Raw genomic sequence first — 18,974 nt, 5'->3', positions numbered from 1 at the left:
TCGTCACAGCGTTTAAATAAAGGTGGAAAAATCAGCGCATTCAGAGGCGCTTGATCGCTTTCGCTTGCCTACTAGCATTTTCTGTTGTACATTTAATATGCTTAACAAATTCTTTGCTGTGAACGCTGGTTTAAACCGGCCAGATCTATGAAAATTTATTATTCTTTCTAACGTACGCATGCGTCGCTTATGCAGTTGTTTATTCCCATGGACCGCAATACTGAGTGTGCTTTCGTTGCTTTGGCAAGATCCAAAGTGTCTAAATGAGTAGCATTGCACTTCTATGAAGATTTCCTTGCCTTTGTTTCCTTCAAGGAGTTGTTAACAGCATCTTTCAATCTAAATCCGACGACGATAGAATTTGTACGCCTACAACCTTTCTAAATGCACTCAGTTGGCTTACAATGCTTCTAGCCAGAATGAGCACCTCCAATACGTAGTGGATTGGCTGAACCGTAGAATACTTGTTATTCCATGCTGAATTTGCATTGAACCGTTCAGATTGATGAAATCGAAGGTGCCTTAATGAGCTATTAATGTTCAATAAGTTCAATTAACTCTTTTGATGGCAATACACACGCATATAATGTGCAAAAAGAACCTCAAAGCATCTTACTTCGCACAATACAAAGCTAGTTTTTTCTACCATTCAAATGTGAAGTTTACCAAGCTTGCTTCTGTAACCATAGTGCACATGTGAAGCTTCCTGATGTCTCAGATTGATTAAAATCCAAGAAAATGAGTTTGAAAGTTCAAGACCTCATCAATCGAAAATGCTTGACAGATGGGACGAAAAAAGAAAAAAAGCAGCAGTTAAGTCCTTTGAATTGGTAATCAATTGATCTGAATAGCTACACTGCCGTTGTTTTCTAAAAATTAAATGAGCTTGACACTTTGACAATGGAAACTTGGTTACATCAGAAGAGCCAGTATTGTCGGGAAAATGAAAGCAGAAAAAAGCTTTGCGTCGATTCCAGCTAGTCAGCGACTTTTAAAAGTAGCATCCAACCGCTTATTTGTTACAGCACAGTTACAAGCAAAGGAAAGTAAATATCAATATTCCATTTGCAAAGGCAGATCTCCACGACAGCTGTAGCCGAAAAAATAAATAAGAAAAGCTTACTGGCAGTTGTTGTGATTGACGAGGTTTCAAAGTTAAAGTTATTCCCTTCTGATAACTTTGGCATATTCATAGTTGTTTTTGAAAGCTGATACGTAATTATTTAGGCTAAAATCAATTGCGAGACCATAGACATGAATAAATTTTCATATCCAAATGGATCCTTTGTTCACGGGACCAAAACTTGCATCTGTGGTAAACTGTAGCAAAGGGGACGTCGATGATTTAAATGCTTGATACTCCTGTGCGGAGAGCAAACGGCTACCAAAAAAACACGGTAAGATTCGTAGAATAGTTTCGGCTAAACTGAACAACTGATCCAAACTTTCGCCTTTTATTTATATCAACATCATAATAAATTGTTTATCAGCTCGACCTGAGTTATTACAGTTGTGCTTCTCATTTGGAATAGACTAAGCAAATGACTTTTGTCAAGAATAGATGCACTTACTCACTGTTTAAACATGCAACAGCGCAATTAAGAAGTCTGAATTGCTATTGATGAGAAATCTTCTGAGGCTGTACCTGATTTAACTTTCACCTTAACCGCGTTAAGTCACACAACACACACCAAAAATTTAGCAGGGCGTGAAAGAAGCGCGTTTTATTGTCTGTCGGCAACCAGAAAAAGAGAAAGTCCCCACTACTGAGAGCAAGTTTTTCCCTCCATTTTTTCTGTCTACTACATATTTAAGCTCATGGTTCGTGCAAAGAAACAAGCTTCACCAGAAGTAGAGAAACTGGTCTCCAAGTTTTTCAAGGAAGGTAGGCTAAAAGAAGACGTTAAATGACACGTCCTCCCTATGTTGAACGAAAAGAACTATCCAAACACATCATGTTCTGATCGTGAAATGAGCAAACAACATCGATTGTTTAATGGCGGATTAACTCATCTCGTCTCATTGCTTTGAAAAGTAGATGACCACAAGAAGAAAAAAGCCGTAAGGAAACCTTTGAAAGACATTTCTATTCCTGTGTGTGTCGAGATTCGTCCCTTGCTGGTAACGATTTGAACAAACTGCAAAATACCCTTATCGAAAGCAACTGCTGAAAGCTTGTTTACCTTTTTTAAACAATTCTTGTAACATAGCAAAAGCTCCGGGAGGTAAAGCAAGTATTCGATGAATATATTGAAGAAGAATATAATGATTACAAGATCGATCTTGCTGAAAAGTACACTATTTATTTGAAGCACTCATTGTCTACAACAAAATAAGAGCAAGCTCTAACTTAATTTTTGTTCATGGTATAGCGAGAAAATTGAAACTGTCCGCAAAGAAAACGTCTTCAGTGAAGAGGTTACGGAGTCTGAAATGGACATTATCCAAAAGCGTGTCGCTTTGCAACAACGCCAATTCAAAGAGTTTGAAAAAAGAGAAAGAGCAAGGAAGACAAGGAAAATCAGAGCTGTATATGATTATTTGACAGATGAAGAAATTGTAGAAATGCTGGAAGACTGTAAGAATGATGAGGTAAAGGACAATTAAAACAAATAGTAAGAATGTTAACAGCTGATCATTTTTCTGGTATTAGGAAGAGGTTATTGTGCGTCTTACTCAGCCTGGATACCTTTACGATATTCGTAAAACAATTGCCACAAAACATGCACCTGAAGTAGAAACAACGGCCAATACAATGAGTGAAGAGCAACAGGCGGCTTATAAGCAACTCTTGAAGAAACGTTCAGAGACTTTGAAAAAAACGACAAATGATTCTGCTAAAAAGTAAGTAGATATGGAAAAAAACTCTCTCCTATAGGAGCTTGTCACTATACTTGAGGTTAACGACTATGACATTTTACAAATAGACAATATCGTATGGGTGGTCGTTTAGGATTGGATGAAGCTCTGGCACAAATACAGGAAAATCGTGTTGATCCCGAAAAAGCATTCGAAGGCTGGTCTCAAGCTCGTATTCGTGCTTATCAAATGATTGATGTTAATCCCAACAGCTACTATTACCGATTTAACGCGCCTGGCGAAGTGCAAAGAAGAGGACAATGGTCTGACGAAGAACGTAAACTATTTTTCAAACGACTTGAGGAAGTGGGGGCTAATGGTCAATGGGGCATTTTTGCTATGAAGATTCCTGGTCGCGTAGGCTACCAATGCTCCAATTTCTATCGTCTCCTGGTAGAGAATAATGAAATTCAAGATCCCAACTATGTATTAGATGAAAAGGGCAAGGCTCATTATCTATTTGAGAAAAAGACAGCTGATGGCTCAACCAAAAAGACTTTCCGTACGCATAGCAAGCATGGAACTGGACGCGGTTCAGGGATTCCTTCTTCTACTGCGCTAGCAGCGGGAAGCAGTGTCGGTAGCAGTAATTCCATCAATAGCATTGGCGGATCTAAAAGAAAGGCGCGAGTAACGTCAGCAGCAGCAGATAAGAAGAGCAAAAAGAAGAGAAGAAGAACAAGAGGATGGGGAAGTAGTGATGATGACGACGATGAAGACGACTTTGAAGACTATAATGATGACTCTGGTACCTTTACGATGAGTTTACGCACAACTCGTAGAACCCGCGCTCTTGCAGAGAATAATAGGAAAAATAGCAATGATACCTCCTCTAATACTGTTAACTATAACGAAGATGACGAAATGGAAGATGAAAGCGAAGAAGAACTAAATTTGGATAATCCCTTACCAGGTTTTATTGATCCAATTACATTAGATGAAGTGGTGAAACCAGCTATTTCAAAATACGGTCATGTTATGGGGTAAGTGGGGCTCCTTTTAACACGTGCTAAATCTTTTAACTCTTACTGACCATATATTTTCACAGATATGATAGCTGGGTACGCTGCTTAACTAATTGGGAAGGGAAGAAGAATATTTGTCCACTAACAAAGAAGCCTTTAACGAAACGTGATTTAGGTTAGTCGATCTTTCATCTGCTTATCAATTGACCGAGGTTTCTCAACTTATCAATCTATTTTTATAGTGATTTTGACGCATGATAACATTGAGGAATACAGAGATAAAATTATTCAATGATTACTTTTAGCTTATATCCAGGTTTGTAAAACCTTCCCGCATACATTTTCTTATTTATCCATGGCAATAAAATTCAACGCATACTGTCTACCGCCATACACGCCTCCGTCTCCTAACTTTAACGCAGATGTACTAACCTAGCAATTGCTCTAATCTAATTAAGGTACACGATAATTTTATTTTTTTCAGTCAGAGATAAAGCTACTTTCCATAATTAAAAAACCACTAACCTGGATATTGACGCTGCCACTTTGAAAAAAGAAACAAAAAAATTTATGTGCATGAATTTGTCAAGGCTAATTGACAGCCTTCCAACAGTAAATAGAAGATGAATTAGTTACAAAATGACTGATTATATGACATTTACATCTGTGAGATACGAATGCAGCCTTATTCCAGAATTTTACTTCTTCTCTATAATTCCCACTCACCTCCTTTAGTCTTTAAGTAGTACTGGTTGACTAACTCTGAATTTTTTCAAATATCACTATCTGCAAGATATTCGATCCTTTTTTCAGGAGAAATCACTGTCTTGCAATTCTAATACTATCCTAAACTTCACAGATATTTCTACTGTTATTGCCTCATTGCTTAACAGACTTTAGATCAAATTAAACTTAGAATGTGGAATGGAATTGAGTAACCGATATGGGATTTAGCTTCTTAATAATCTCCATTTTTTAAAGCAACACAGATTGCTTTTCGGAGACATGTTTTTCTACTACCCATTCTCATCGACGTGTACCACTGCCGAAACTGCATTTATTGCTATAAATTTGCTTAAAATCTCAATTCTAAAGCATTCTAGCTTCAATGTTCGGTTTCAAAATGAAAAGATTGTTCACACTTGCATTATTGCCTTTATCTGCTACATTGTTCAATGCAGTATCATTTTGTAATGCTGAATTTATCATCAATAACAAAACAGTCGTCTCTTTAGGAGGGCCAGGCATTAGAACGGTGCAAGATAGGTATAACCAAGATGGTGATTGGAACAGAACGTACAGTCCATTTGAGCCACAACAAGTTCACGCTTCATGGCTTTCAGATGGTAAAGCTTTCCGAGTCCAATTCTCAACCATGGCGCCAGTTAAAAAGGCAAGTTTAAAGTACTGGATCAATAGCGGACTCTCGCATAAGGAAGAAAAAGAGCAAAAACATAAAAAAAAGAAGCCAACAGGACATATTGAAGATGCGGAACAGGATGCTTACATTGTAGACCAAAGTCATGTAAATCTAGTCTGACAAAGAAAATAGCTATTACGTGTCATAAATATTAAATAGTATATCGTGTAGAGCTGGACATTTGTTGATGGAGGCGAAGCGCAACATACTCAATATATGCACACACTTAGCACTGAAACATTGAAGCCCGCAACAATTTATAGCTATAGAATCATAACTATCGGTGATGACGGTGAGTCGTCCGAAGGAACAGACAACTCTTTCGAATCGAAAGTGTTTGAACTGCATACACCTGCGAAATCTTCCAAAGGCTCATCCTCTTTCAAATTTATTGCAACTGGTGATATTGTAAAGTATTACCTACAATATATGATATAACCTTGGAACCAGGAATTAGCAACTTACAGCCTCTACGTTTTGCGCGGGTTCTTTTTTTTTTTTTGCCTGTTTCCATAGGGTGTCAATAATGCCGTTTCAATGCCACTTTTCAAGCAGTTTGTAACCAGCCATGAGTACGATTTTGTTGCTTTTGTAGGTGATCAGGGTTACAATTTAGACGATTTTAATGGTACCAAAGGTGACGAGTACATGAAGTTTGCAGAGGAACTCTATGCCAACCTTCCTATATTGACGACTACGGGTAACCATGAACAGGCTTACAATTTCTCACATTATAAGAATAGGTATGACAGTCGAGGATTTCATGGGAAAATATACCTCTTTAACATTCCTTCGAAATAGGTTTGACTTGATGCCCTATCGCGAATCTGGTTTTGATAATGCCTTGCAATACTCTATCAATTACAAGAATCTACATCTGGTTTCCTTCGACACGGAAGTATTTTTCGAAGGGTCGGAGGAAGAAGTGCTTACTGCTCTACATTGGTTAGAGGAAGATTTAATTGAAGCAAATAAGCGTCGCTCGAAAGTCCCTTGGATTATTGTATTTGGCCATCGTCCTTTGTATTGTTCCGTAATGTCGAGTAGTGATTGTGTCGAAAAAGCTGAGAAGTTACGATTCGGCGAGCCAGTGGATAAAAACTATGGATTGGAGACTCTTTTATCAAGATACAAAGTTGATCTATATCTTTGGTAAGTCAAAAGAAATACTTTACTTTATAAGGATGTTATGGTGTATTATAAGTCGTTTTACTTATGGTTCTCGTCTATACTGGTCCAAAGCGGTCATAAGCATAATTATGAAAGATCTTACCCTGTCCTTAACAATACACTCGTAACGACTTCGTATCATAACCCACCCTCTTTCTTTCAAGTCATAACTGGCAACGGAGGGAATTATGAGGGCTGTGACAAATTTGATGATATGACAAATACAGCAGCGATACCTAAATGGCTGGGCAACCATTATGAAGGATATGGATTCACGACGGTCGAAGTCTCGCGTAATCGTTTAGATTTACATCACTATGAGGTGCAGGAAGATGGTACTTTAGGCGACTTGCGCGATCAGGTTCGCGTACATAAGACGAAAGGACACGTGAAAAAGCAAGCAAAGCTTGCTGCTGAAGCTGCCTAAAGGACAAGGAAAAGCTCAATTGTATTTTTAATCAGACATACAACGGAAGTTGAAATAAAATTGTAAATCTTCCAAACGCTGTTTTTAGTCCCACTCTTTATCAAAGGCAATTTCGTTTTATCTGCCTATACTGTCTTCTTTTACACTCACGTTGTACTTTTAAAATGGCATTGTTCAACAATGCCCCTGAATTACGACGACATAGTTCAGATAGAACCATTAAGCTTGCTTCCGTCAACTTTGTCGCGTCGTCAAGAGTTACTGAAGCTTTAGCTGTTTCAGGTCACCTGGCTCTATCTGCTCCTTCTCAGATTGTGGGTCAATTTCAGTTCTTGAAGGTATTGCATGCATCTGAGTCATTTTGTCAAAACGTAAAACATTTTCTACACAAGCATACTTATGCTTGCTATAGACCCTTTCTCATCCCAACCTATGTCAATATGTTGAAATTCATCGAGGAAAACACGGTAAAAATCTCAGAGATGCATAAATTGTCAATTCAGCCTTATTGGACAAAACAACTTGTACCAATTCTTCTTCTACTTCAGATAGAATTTTTGTCGTTTCAGAATACCTCGACATAACAATGCAAAAAGCAAGAAATTTAGATTCGAAAACTCCACCGCCTGTGAGGTTAGCAAATATGAAAGACTTATGAAAGATATATGCTGAAAGCTGACATTCCCGAATCACCTCGGTAACTGTAACGTCTTTAGTTTATCAATATTGAAACAGTGGGCATTTGAAATTTGTTCAGCTTTGCAATATTTGAAAGAGAACGGTATAATTCATGCATCTCTGTCACCAAAGAATATAATGCTGGATAAAGAGGTAAGGAGAAATATTCATCAGTTTTTACCACATTACTCCTACAAACTATATAGTAACAGTACACGCAATATAGAATCATATCAAATTGTTCGGATACGGACTATACTATATGACTTGCGAAGGAAAATACGTTGACTTTCCTATAGGCTACCCAACCTATCTGGCACCCGAATGCTTAGAGGAAGACTTCACATATTCAATAATTAATATGAATGATTTGAAGATTGATGAGGAACGCTATAATGGAAGCAGATTTAAAAGCAATGATAAACGAGATATTTGGGCGCTAGGCGTCGTCTTGGTTGAACAGTACACACGAAACTCTTTTTGGACAACGAGTGATGTGGGTTTGATTTTTGATACGTTAATGACGTTGAGAGAATGGAGCGAAGAAGATTCTGAGCAAACTAATATTTGGTGCCATGAGGGTATTGAGACTTTGGATATCAACAAGGCGATCCTAAAATTTTTGCAAACGGAAGAAGATGGAGATAAGACAGAGGAAACAACTGCAACAATAAATCAAAAAGAAGACGAAATTAAAATTGATCAATTACGGTTGAAGAAACAGTTTAGAGAATTTGTATTGAATTGCTTGAAAGTGGTACCCGAAGAAAGACTGAGTATCACAGACGCGCTCAATTCAGACTTTTTTGAAGAGGGCATTACATCATTAGACGCTACAGCATGGGTGGAGGGCCCTATTTTAGCTTCAGATGTGGTAGATCCTGAGACAATCGACTCTGTCAATAGTCAAAGTCAAGAAGATGCACAAGAAGTATTAAAAGGGTTACCCGCATCCCAAATTTACCACTTGTGGAAATTAGCGGGAGGCGACGTCGAATTGGATTTAGTGAAAAGAGGAGTGTTTTTGTCCACACCTGTTATCCATAGATTGCCGAGAGTTTGTTTGATGCCTGATGGGATAGAAATAGGCGAAAAGATTACAGACACAGCACAATTATACTTGGATGCAATCTATGTCCTGAGCTTTAAAGAATTATACCAGCGATTAGAAGAAAGGAACAGCAAAAATGGAGAAACATTTGAGTGGGATACAGATTATTTCAATTTAGTCGAAGAGAACGATGTGAATTTTCTGTTAGAAGACGACGAGAATGAGGGAAGTACATTCATGAATGAGGACAATCATGCCAGTGAAAATGAAGAAGGCTTCAATGACAGAAATGAAGTTGAAGATATTGTCGACGATTTCATGTTTTCAACCTCACCTAACTCTAATTTCAATAACCCTTCACCCACGGCCAATGAAAGTATGTCCTCAGCAACGGCAACAGGTCCTACTATTAGTAAAGTAAATTCGACTTCACGCCTTTCGATTAATGGTAATAAAAACAATTCGATTGTGGGCAGATCGCGATCTACCTCTTCACTTTCAATGAATAGCATTGCCTCAATAAACACCGTTAACGGAGTCAGCGCAACAAATAAATTACCATTATTCTTGAGGGAGCAGGATATTGATTATCAAAATTATCGACAGGCTTTGTTTTCAGAATTACTTAGACAGTACCCAGCCTCCAGACAAGAGATTATACATCATGCCAAAGTGGATATTCCACCAATACTAAGAGGGAAAATATGGGCAGCTATTCTGGGAGTGAGCGGCGATCTACAGTATGAATACGATCAAATCAATAAATACGTAGATATGGGTGCTGATCGACAGGTGATTTTATGTTTCCTCACTAGTTATATTTTTAAAATATAGTTGCTAATTAATAGCCTACGTGTAGATTGAAGTCGATGTACCTCGTTGCCATCAATATAACCAACTGTTAGCTTCTTCAGTCGGGCATGAAAAACTTAGACGGCTTCTGAAGGCTTGGGTGTGTGCTAACAAGAACTTAGTATACTGGCAAGGTAAACTTTTTAAAGTTAAATATTTATAAACTTTGAGAGAAGCAGGATTAAATTTGTTCTTAATAGGTCTTGACTCACTATGTGCGCCATTCTTGACACTTAACTTCAATGATGAGGCGATTGCTTTTGCTTGCTTACAAAAATTTATTCCTCGATTTTTGAACAATTTTTTTTTATCCGACAATGCGCCAGTTCTACAAGAATATTTGGCTATATTCAGACATTTATTAAGTTTCCATGATCCTGAACTCTCCACCCATTTGGATGCGATAGGTTTTATGCCTGACTTGTATGCTATACCATGGTTTTTGACATTATTTACACGTAAAGTATCCTTGAACTCATTATTTTGCAGATGTGATGTAGAATTTGAGAGCACTGACTTTTCTTTTTAGATGTATTCCCGCTTGACAAGATATACCATTTATGGGACAAGTTTTTAGTTGGACCTTCATCCTTACCATTATTCGCAGGGATCGCTATCTTACGCCAGATTCGAGATACTTTACTCTCGTACGAATTCAATGATTGCATCGTCCTCTTTTCAGATAGTTTTCCTAGAGTTGATATTGAAAAGTGCGTGCAAAGTGCATTAAGTATGTGCAAAGTTACCCCGCTCAGCATAGTAGCAAGAATGCATGGACCATCTTCATTAGAAAGTATTGGTAAATCAACACATGATGACGGGGAAGAGAAAAACTCAAAAATAGTAAAGTCTGTTCTGGTAGAGTTATTTATGCACTTACTTGTATCAAACACTGATCAATGACTTCCTTTGATTTGAACTAGAATGAGCCTTCTACGCAACTATGGTGGGAAAAGCCAATTTCCATAGAAATGAAAAAGGTAGAATTAGCACCACGGTTATTTGTTACAGACCTGCTTAAAATTCTAGCGTATTCTTTAATTCTTGATATACGGCCGGAAACAGAGTAAGTAAGACATTCGGCAACTCATCATGAACAAAGATAAAGCAGCATCTCTAATAAATATTTATTTCTGATACAGATTTGTCAGAGGCCATGTACCCTCTTCAATGAACGTACTGACTGAGCAGTTACCTAGTTATGCTAACATTATAAAGAAAGTGAATAGAAAGTACCATATAGTAGTTGCTTCTAGAAGCCAAGAAGGGCCTGAGGTATGTCATCTGATAGCTAAGATGTCTACGAAGTTCAATGTAGTGGATCAATTGAATGTGTTCCTTACCTATTAATACATATAGTATGCCGCTGAATTGGTTAGAAGAAATTTCTCTCGCGTGGCTTTACTTCAAGGTGGAATAGATGCAGCTTCCAGTTCGTTACAGATTTGCAAATGTAGACCACAGAAGCAGACTACCGCCGGATTCAAAGGGAAGGGATCAGAACCGCCATTTGTTATGTGGCGCTGTAAAGCAACACCTCCGACAATAAAAAGTTAGGTGGCTAAACAAATGCATTTATAACTTTTAAGGCACTCATTTTCGTGTCATCAACGTTTAAGATAGCATACATAATGGGTTTGCAGACAGTTGGGTTTCTTTATTGAAAGCTATACAGTTTCATTGAAGTGCGTTAAAAAAAGAAAGTGACTTAAATAATTGATGATAAGCAAGAACACTATAGAGCAGTACCTCTTTCGAGGTTTTCACGAATTTCCTTGGTGTATTTATCATAAAACCTTGCAATTTTTTGGTTGAAGACACGATTCTTTTCGTTGATCCACGAAATATCATCTGTCTTTTCTTTGCGATCACGGGATCGAGTCTCACGCTTCTCAATTCTATTTTGAAAAAAGAGCTACACTTAGTATAAATTTTAATCTGTGGTAATATACATATAACTTACTGTTTCTTAGTTTCCAAAGCTAGCCTGTCAATAGCGTCTTGGGAAGGTTTATCATCGATACTGGCATAATCTATTGAGTTTGCCACCACTGTAACATCTGAGGGATCTTCGCCGTTCCTAATAGCACGCTCAATGCTTCCAAGAATCTTTTGATTATACGTTCTCATATCGGGCTTGAAATCAGACATGAGTCGAACATATTTTTTGTGTGCAGCCTGTGTATGATCTAGAAAGGCATAGACTCTGTATGAGCAACAAAACCAAGTATTTTTATTTTTTTGATTTAATGAGGATTGCTCACCTGAGAAGCCTGTATTTGCCAAACGCTGCTTCTTGGCCATCTTTTTCTCCCAAGCTTCAGCAGATTCGGCAGAGTATTTCCAAAACTGTTTGCGCTCATAATCCTCTCCTTTATCTTCTGCCTCCTGTTTCTCTAATAGTTTCAGTGCTTCTGCTCGTTTTCTTTCATCCCTAATTGCTGCTTTAGGGTTTTCTTTACTACGTTGAAACTCTAAGTTACGATCACGGCGATTTCCTTGTTCCACTTCAGTTGCCTAAATATCACATAATAGCCACGATTAAGAGTTAATAAGGTAGTTAATTCTGAAGATTTGCCAGGAGGAATACTTACTCTTCGTCGTTTTAGTTCTTTTAGTCTAGCTAATCTATCAGAAAAGTTACTGCCGACTGCCGGTGCCGATTCCTTGTTTTCGTCTGTTTTTGTACTGGCTGCGGAAGCATCGTTGTCAGTAACATTTTCATCGGTTGATTCACGTTTACGTTTTGCTGATTGTGTCTCTTCTGCAGCTGTCGATTCTATGGAATCATCGACATTAGCTTCTTTTACTACGTCTTTCTCTATTGTTTTTCCTGATTTATAGCTCTTCTGGGTAGCTTTTCTGCCTGTTGCTTTTCTCTTTGGTGGCATTATAAAAATATATGTTATATTAAGGGAATTATTCAAATGTTGAAAGATAAAAAGAACGGCCAAAAAAAAAGCTCGAGCTCATTTTCTTATCCAAAATTGGCCAATGAATACCAGCGTACAATTTTAATGCGAAAAGGCGAGTCGTCCTGCCATATAAAATCCCTAGGCCCATACGAATAAAAAAAAAAAAAAAATTGGGAATAGTTTTCTCTTGTATTTGATAAACGTATATGAATTTGCAATATCTCCACTGTGAATTTTTCTGCTAAAGAATGCGTCTTGATACAGAGAGATCTCGTTTTTTAATGTTATCATACCTTAACTCTAGCAGCTCAACAATTAGCATAATTTCAAGTACTGTGCTCTGACAAGGAAGAACCTATATCGAAAGTCAAGATAATAGTTAGCATGTATTCAAGTATACTAATGTGGTGACCCAGAAATATCTCATGTAAGTAATTGATTTAAATATGCATCACATAACTTTTTGTTTTCGTAAATACGTTGAGACCTTAGGCTAAAGTTGTAGCATCGTAACCGCTAAGATAATCATCACTCCTAAAGTTTCGGAATTATCGTCCATCGTTAAGTAAGAGTCAGGAAAAAAAAATAGCTATCTGTGTCTGTCATTTGAGGGTAGATATGTACAAATATTAAAGATTATAATTCGCTTTATGAAGGATAAAGATGGATTATATAATATTGCAAACCAGAAATAATTATAAACTACATAAACTCTAATATATGAGTACTGTGGATTAAAGTGTTGTGTTTAGTTGACAGCATCACATGAGATGTGGAGAACTCGTATGTAAATTATACAAGATCCTCACACCTCATTATTGCTGAAATAATATAAAGTAGAATAAGAAACGAATATAGAATAAGTGAAGATTCTTATACGAGATTAGCTACCTCGTATATGGCTGAACAGGTTGTCATTTAGGATATATAGTTTACTTATTTTACTGTAAGACGCTACTATATGACATAGGATATATAGTAGAATGAATATATGGACATGCAGGGTATATTGATTCAACACCAAGGTATAATAGGTTTTAAAGTACTACTCTCTGCCTTCAGCATAAAGAATGATTGCAAGATAATAGGCTGTGATCATCCTTTACAATAACTGTTCGCTCAATTCAAACACCACGCACGAATACCATTTTCCTAATTAATACGATTTTCCTGCAAGCAGTGGTACATAATGGTTAGCACGGGAAAATACGTTAGTTGCTTGATCACTAGATCAAGCCATGGATACGTTTACAAGTCCACCCGCTCCGGGTAGATGCGTAATCTCCTCAAGGGAGAATTCTATTCTTTTACGGTTCAGAAGACGTACGTCTTCTTTGAGTAGAACAACTCAGCAGTAGATATTTTTCTTCTCTCTGAACTTAACTTGATTCAAAATAAAGACCTACTAGTTTGATCTCGTTAAGTTTTTTACTGTTTTTAACTAAGTGATATTTAACTCTACAAGTCGTCAAATACCACAATTTTTTTTGTAATCTCTCATGGTTTTCACTAAAATTAAGAGACGGTATTGTTGAAGTCAGGGTCAGAAAGAGCTGCTTATAACAAACGAGGAAGGCTGTTGTCTTGAACACCAGACAGGACAGGATGTTTCCAAAGCTATATTGTTGGTTGTTTGTAAAAACTGGCTTTTGAAAACACTTACTTTCCCTACTTTCTTTTTCTTTTAACACTAATTTCGAGTTAACATCTTCAAATTTTGGCGGCATACATAAGGTCAAATCTTATAATGCATTAGTGTTAGGAAACACTCTATCCCTCAATTTACTGAAGTAAAAAAGCTCCTGGAATAAAATGCCTTCCTGTTAAAGCCTTGAATAGGTTGCTGACAACTTCGTATGTCAGGGGTTAGCTATTCTCTGCTTCCATTTCTTAATTGGCAGTAACAGCAGCAGTAAAGTCGGTTACAGTCAGTTGTTTTAAACCGAAAAATACAAACCTTTTTTTTTTCTTTTTCTGTAGTACACATTGAACCGTCTCACATTAAAATAGACATCGTTGGAAACAAGCAAGATGGCCCGAAAACTTAAAAAAAAGCGTATCGTGAACGTATCGTATCATAGCATAATACGTATCATAATACGTATCGTAAATAAGTAATTTTTTTTTGCACTATGCTATTTTGCCCCAAACTCTGCCAATTTTACACTATTTACACCAATTGAAAAAATAAACGGGCCACTGACAGAAAATAATTTGGCCCGTGGATAATTTATTGTATGGGACAAAAATGTAAGTGAGCTAAATGTCCCAAATGTCTAGAGGGGTTGGTGCTCCAACACATCAGGAAGCTTTTGGACGGAATACCTGCAGAAACCCTTCATATCAGTTAGAAGAATACTGTTACAGGCATCGCGAACACGTAGTGTCAATGTTTCTTCTTCGAAAAGTGCTTCGCGCTTGAGTTTGATTTTACAAACTGACCAAAACTGTTCTATGGGGTTCAATTCAGGAGAATAAGCTGGGAGATAAACGCATCCATAGCCACGACCTTGTATATAGTTTCTTATGTCGTCATGTGTATGTATAGGTGCATTATTCATTACAAGATAATGACCTTTGAACTCTTTATGCTTGCCCATAATACCTAACGTACTGGCAATGAAATTGAAGTAGTGTCCCATACAGGTACCACCTTGGCCTTTCTCTGTAGCAACTGCTGCTATGCCACCACTACTTGCTACTTTTCTTTTTTTAGATGCTGCCATCACCTTTGCAGCCCTAACTTTGTTACTCACAATTCCATACGTTAACATAGCGCAGATCGTCGTCATCATTGATTTGGTTTTGGGAGTCTTGACAACTGCATGAGTTCCCTTCTGCGACCAAGCAAAGGATCGCTTTAGACTGATATGAAAGCCTGCTTCATCCATAAATACGCAAGTGCTTTCATAGTTCAAATTAGTATTTTCTATCCATCGCTTAACCATCGATATCTTTCTTCAATTTTATCATGGCTATTCCTCTCAATAGAGTGAAAATGGGCTTTTTTAAAGCTGATGCGACACTTTTGCGTCGCGAAATTGTAGAGGGCCGTTTTAGATATACTTAGATCCTTGAATTGATCAGCCTAGCTCTCCATCATTTGATCTAAACGAAGAGCACTGTTATCATCAATGAGATCGACCAGATACTGATGATGGCTCTCAGTCAGAGGTGATGGTCTGCCAACTGGCCGGCCACTACCAGCCTTTCTCATATCGACATACTCATCTGCCGCCTCAAGACACTTTTTATGCCAGCCATATACTGTGCTTTTTGGAATTTTGAGCGCGCTCGCTGCACCGTGAATCGACATTCCTTTTTCAGTAACTAAATAGAAAAATGTTTCCATATCTTTTTTTTTATATTTTCTATAGGTTGTTCTCGACATCTCTTCATTTTTAATCAGCTTTTTATTATTGATTCTTTTTTGATCTCCTTCTTTTCAGATCTTTCAGGAGGTTTGAAGTCATTATACATATCAAAGTCAATAACAGCACCCAAAGGGAAAAAAAAAAGATAAAAGATAACGACTTCACTTCCAAATCCTATCTTTGGATTAAACGTATTTGTTGTAATATAACTTCACGCTAACTCACATTTTATATATAAGCTGATGGTATGATTACTTGTGAACAAAACTAATGGCTCGATTGTTTTGCAAGCTTTGGGGAAAATATTGTGCAATGGGCGGGCTCCCTTAGCGGAAAGGAATGGATATACCTTATTGAAATGGGAAGAATTGTTCACAATTATGAATGGAAACAATTCTTCATTTGACAGGAAATTCATGAGCGTCTAATCTCAGGCAGAATTGTATCTTCCTTTCTTCAACTCGTTTATCAGCAGTCACAGTCAACGAGCATAAAAGTAACTTCTTTTAGGATTGGTTAAGATACGCATTTGTGAACTGCTAAATTGCGTAAAACAAACATTTGATAATGCTACTCAAACATTGGTGCAGTGAGTCAATATGTTGATCTTACAGTTTGAAAAGACGTATTTTTAAGAAGCTACTCGTTTTAACTAAGAAAAGATGAAACTAACATAATCAAAGTAGAGAAGTTCAACCTTGAAAATTCTGGTGCTAACTTTGTTTCATGATACACCCAATAATAGCTTACGTCGGCGAGTTATAAGTTCAATTATTGAAATGCGAGTTAGACTGTGATACTATACTTCATTTTTCATAACAAAAAGCGGGCACGAAACATACAATAACGACTTGCTTTCGATTATTCTTCACAAACCAAGGTTTTATTGATTAAAGATATTATAGTATGTACAATGAAAGGGATATTAACAGGGTCGTTATACATTTGAAATTAGTCAGATTGTGATATTAACTCATCATATGTATTAATGGGGCTTTATTTTTCTTTGATTGTTTGGCCAGCTTCGATAACTTTATCGCCTGCTTTCTGCTGAAGTTCCTGGCCTTTTTGAGATGCCTCCTTCTTGGCATCCTCCGCTTTCGAGGATGCTACAGCCTTTCCCTCTTCGTATTTCTGTTTGACTTCACCAGCCTTCTCATCCACGGCTTGCTTAGCATTATCCTTATTTGCTTCATACTTTTCCTTGGCTTCTCCCTTATATTGGTCATACTTTTCCTTGGCTTCACCCTTATAGTGGTCATATTTTTCCTTGGCTTCACCCTTATATTGGTCATACTTATCTTGGGCGATATCTTTAGCATAATCTTTGTACTGTTCATACTTGCCCTGTGCCTCATCAGCCTTTTCGTTCACGTAGTCTTTTGCATGGTCCTTGCCCTTTTCGTATTGAGCCTTGGCTTCATCTATCTTGTCTTCAGTGGCTCCCTTAGCAGCACGCTTGGTTTCTTCATAGTTTTCAACAGCTTCATCCGCTTTTCCACCAATGGCGTTTTTGATATTGTCCTTGCCGTGTTCATATTTGGCTTTAGCATCATCAAGAGTATGATCAACAGTTTGCTTGACGTCGACCTTGGTCTGTTCATATTTAGCTTTGGCTTCTTGAGCTTTAGCGGCTAGTTGGTCTTTGGTTTGCTCATATTTGGCGTCAACAGCCTTTACTTGATCATTAATGGTTTCACCTACATATAGGCCAAAAGAAATCAATTATATTGCTCGTAACATAATAGTCTGCGTATCGTTGACTTCATTTGTTAGAGCTAAGCAGGGAATAACTTTACCTTTTGACTTATTATACAAGTAATAGCCGACGGCACCTAGACCTATAGCTCCAATCACTAATCCAGAATTACCATTCTTTTGTTGAGCAGGAGTCGAGTAGAAACGCTTGTTTGTAGCAGCAGCAACGTTGCGACGGATGAAAGAGGTTCTTAGAATTCCAGACATTGGTTTAATAGACTTGAGAGTAAGAAAAAATTACGTGTGAACAAAAGAGTAGTAATACAAAATATGTTTCAATAAAACAGAAAAGAAGGGTAAAACGACCTTTGGAAGCTGTATTTATAGTAGGCAGAGAGAAAGAAGATGAGATCATTCTATCAAATATTGTTAGCCCCACCTGGCAAACTCTGATTTTATTACGGTGAGCATCTGTAAATGATAGTGTGAAGTGACGTAAATCTTACACTTGATGTTCTATACGTGTTTTTTCATCTTCCACACAACATCCATCATGTCGTAACTTCATACCAACTCCTACTTTTAATAAATTCGAGTTCAGAAGAAGGTAATACAACGATCACTTTGCATTGTTCATCGACAATCCTTGCCTTTACAAAGATATAATCACCATTGAGCTTGCTCACCTCAATATCTGAGTTGAAATAACGAATAAGAAAAATAGAAGTTTCTCCACTGTGGGGAAAAGAACGAAACAGCAGGAAGTATAATACCTCCGGAGATTCAACAAATCTTTAAACTTGTAGTTACTACAGATAATCAACCATAGAAGGTATAATTCCTTTCGGAAATGATGGCCCCTCACTATGGAGCTTATGGGGTTTAAAGGCATTCCAGTATGGCATCATGGGGAAGATCTCAAGCATCTCCAGTCCTAGTAGGACAAGAGGATGAGTCAAACTAAACGGAGCAAGCATTACAAATACTGGCATTTGATCTGTTCACGTACAAATTGAATTTTGTACAAAGGTTCTATGTTCGATGTTCTATGTCGTTATCAAACGATGAATGATAGGCAGTGGATATTTCTATACAACAATGTTTGGGAGAAAAGGCGCAAAAAAAAAAAAGGGTCATCGCCATTAGTCTTTAATGTAGCCTATCAAATTGCACTTTTTCATTTTTCAGCAACGGAAGTACAGCCCCCATTACTCCTTTTCCTTTTTCATTCATTCATACTTATTGTTACTATTTATTGCGCTTACGCATAACAGGCCTTTTCTTCCTTTTCAATTTTTCCCACTGTTCAAATCTTAATCCATGGCCACTAATGGAGGTTTATCCTTTTCACAAAAGGTATTATAATGGAACATTGCACAACTTAATCATATAGAGTCAAAATGCATCTTTTTCTGTTGTGCCTTTCTCGACTTATATATATTTCACTTTCGATTTCTGTATTCGTATTAAAGCTTGCTACTGTGACTTCAGAAGCGACACGACTTTTCCAGCAATGCAATATTCGCTCGAATGCTACAAGATTTAATAGACATACCCTCTGTAAA

At 37.4% G+C, this 18,974-nt stretch overlaps 7 protein-coding genes across 7 annotated transcripts; 4 read left to right on the top strand and 3 right to left on the bottom strand.

Annotated features, from left to right (window-relative positions):
- Positions 1-1,818: 1,818 nt before the first annotated feature.
- BDF20DRAFT_833164 (uncharacterized protein) lies at positions 1,819-4,119 on the top strand (the record flags this gene model as incomplete). Its single annotated transcript, XM_053078613.1, has 8 exons — positions 1,819-1,885; positions 2,036-2,121; positions 2,211-2,293; positions 2,373-2,592; positions 2,654-2,844; positions 2,928-3,842; positions 3,908-3,999; positions 4,067-4,119. The coding sequence occupies 8 exons, from the start codon at positions 1,819-1,821 to the stop codon at positions 4,117-4,119; spliced, it is 1,707 nt and encodes a 568-aa protein (XP_052939666.1).
- Positions 4,120-4,699: 580 nt separating this feature from the next.
- Positions 4,700-6,903, top strand: BDF20DRAFT_319821 (Metallo-dependent phosphatase-like protein). The gene is made up of 5 exons (XM_053075197.1): positions 4,700-5,221; positions 5,416-5,652; positions 5,761-5,987; positions 6,046-6,396; positions 6,487-6,903. The coding sequence occupies exons 1-5, from the start codon at positions 5,102-5,104 to the stop codon at positions 6,839-6,841; spliced, it is 1,290 nt and encodes a 429-aa protein (XP_052939665.1). The 5' UTR covers positions 4,700-5,101; the 3' UTR covers positions 6,842-6,903.
- A 1-nt stretch (position 6,904) lies between these two features.
- BDF20DRAFT_318466 (uncharacterized protein) lies at positions 6,905-7,633 on the top strand. Its single transcript, XM_053075195.1, has 4 exons — positions 6,905-7,179; positions 7,254-7,308; positions 7,394-7,474; positions 7,558-7,633. The coding sequence occupies exons 1-3, from the start codon at positions 7,006-7,008 to the stop codon at positions 7,423-7,425; spliced, it is 261 nt and encodes an 86-aa protein (XP_052939664.1). The 5' UTR covers positions 6,905-7,005; the 3' UTR covers positions 7,426-7,474; positions 7,558-7,633.
- Positions 7,634-8,585: 952 nt separating this feature from the next.
- BDF20DRAFT_814455 (rab-GTPase-TBC domain-containing protein) lies at positions 8,586-10,772 on the top strand (the record flags this gene model as incomplete). Its single annotated transcript, XM_053076977.1, has 7 exons — positions 8,586-8,799; positions 8,866-9,362; positions 9,430-9,556; positions 9,749-9,880; positions 9,952-10,265; positions 10,352-10,488; positions 10,622-10,772. The coding sequence occupies 7 exons, from the start codon at positions 8,586-8,588 to the stop codon at positions 10,770-10,772; spliced, it is 1,572 nt and encodes a 523-aa protein (XP_052939663.1).
- On the bottom strand, positions 10,565-12,505 carry BDF20DRAFT_854978 (SYF2 splicing factor-domain-containing protein). The gene is made up of 4 exons (XM_053080213.1): positions 12,017-12,505; positions 11,386-11,939; positions 11,172-11,320; positions 10,565-11,089 (listed from the first exon to the last, which is right to left on the bottom strand). Exons 1-4 carry the CDS (start codon positions 12,311-12,313, stop codon positions 11,037-11,039), a joined length of 1,053 nt encoding a protein of 350 aa, XP_052939662.1. The 5' UTR covers positions 12,314-12,505; the 3' UTR covers positions 10,565-11,036.
- Positions 12,506-16,707: 4,202 nt separating this feature from the next.
- On the bottom strand, positions 16,708-17,145 carry BDF20DRAFT_813961 (uncharacterized protein; the record flags this gene model as incomplete). Its single annotated transcript, XM_053076930.1, has 1 exon — positions 16,708-17,145. A coding segment is annotated over one exon (438 nt), but the record flags the coding sequence as incomplete, so codon positions are not given.
- Positions 17,146-17,960: 815 nt separating this feature from the next.
- BDF20DRAFT_833159 (uncharacterized protein) lies at positions 17,961-18,401 on the bottom strand (the record flags this gene model as incomplete). Its single annotated transcript, XM_053078612.1, has 2 exons — positions 17,961-18,144; positions 18,220-18,401. The coding sequence occupies 2 exons, from the start codon at positions 18,399-18,401 to the stop codon at positions 17,961-17,963; spliced, it is 366 nt and encodes a 121-aa protein (XP_052939660.1).
- Positions 18,402-18,974: the final 573 nt, after the last annotated feature.

Source organism: Mycotypha africana (assembly GCF_025528875.1).
Source record: "Mycotypha africana strain NRRL 2978 chromosome Unknown BDF20scaffold_2, whole genome shotgun sequence".
Taxonomy (NCBI): Eukaryota; Fungi; Mucoromycota; class Mucoromycetes; order Mucorales; family Mycotyphaceae; genus Mycotypha; species Mycotypha africana.
The sequence above is the reverse complement of the archived record's forward strand: the minus strand, read 5'-3'. Positions and strand labels throughout refer to the sequence as shown.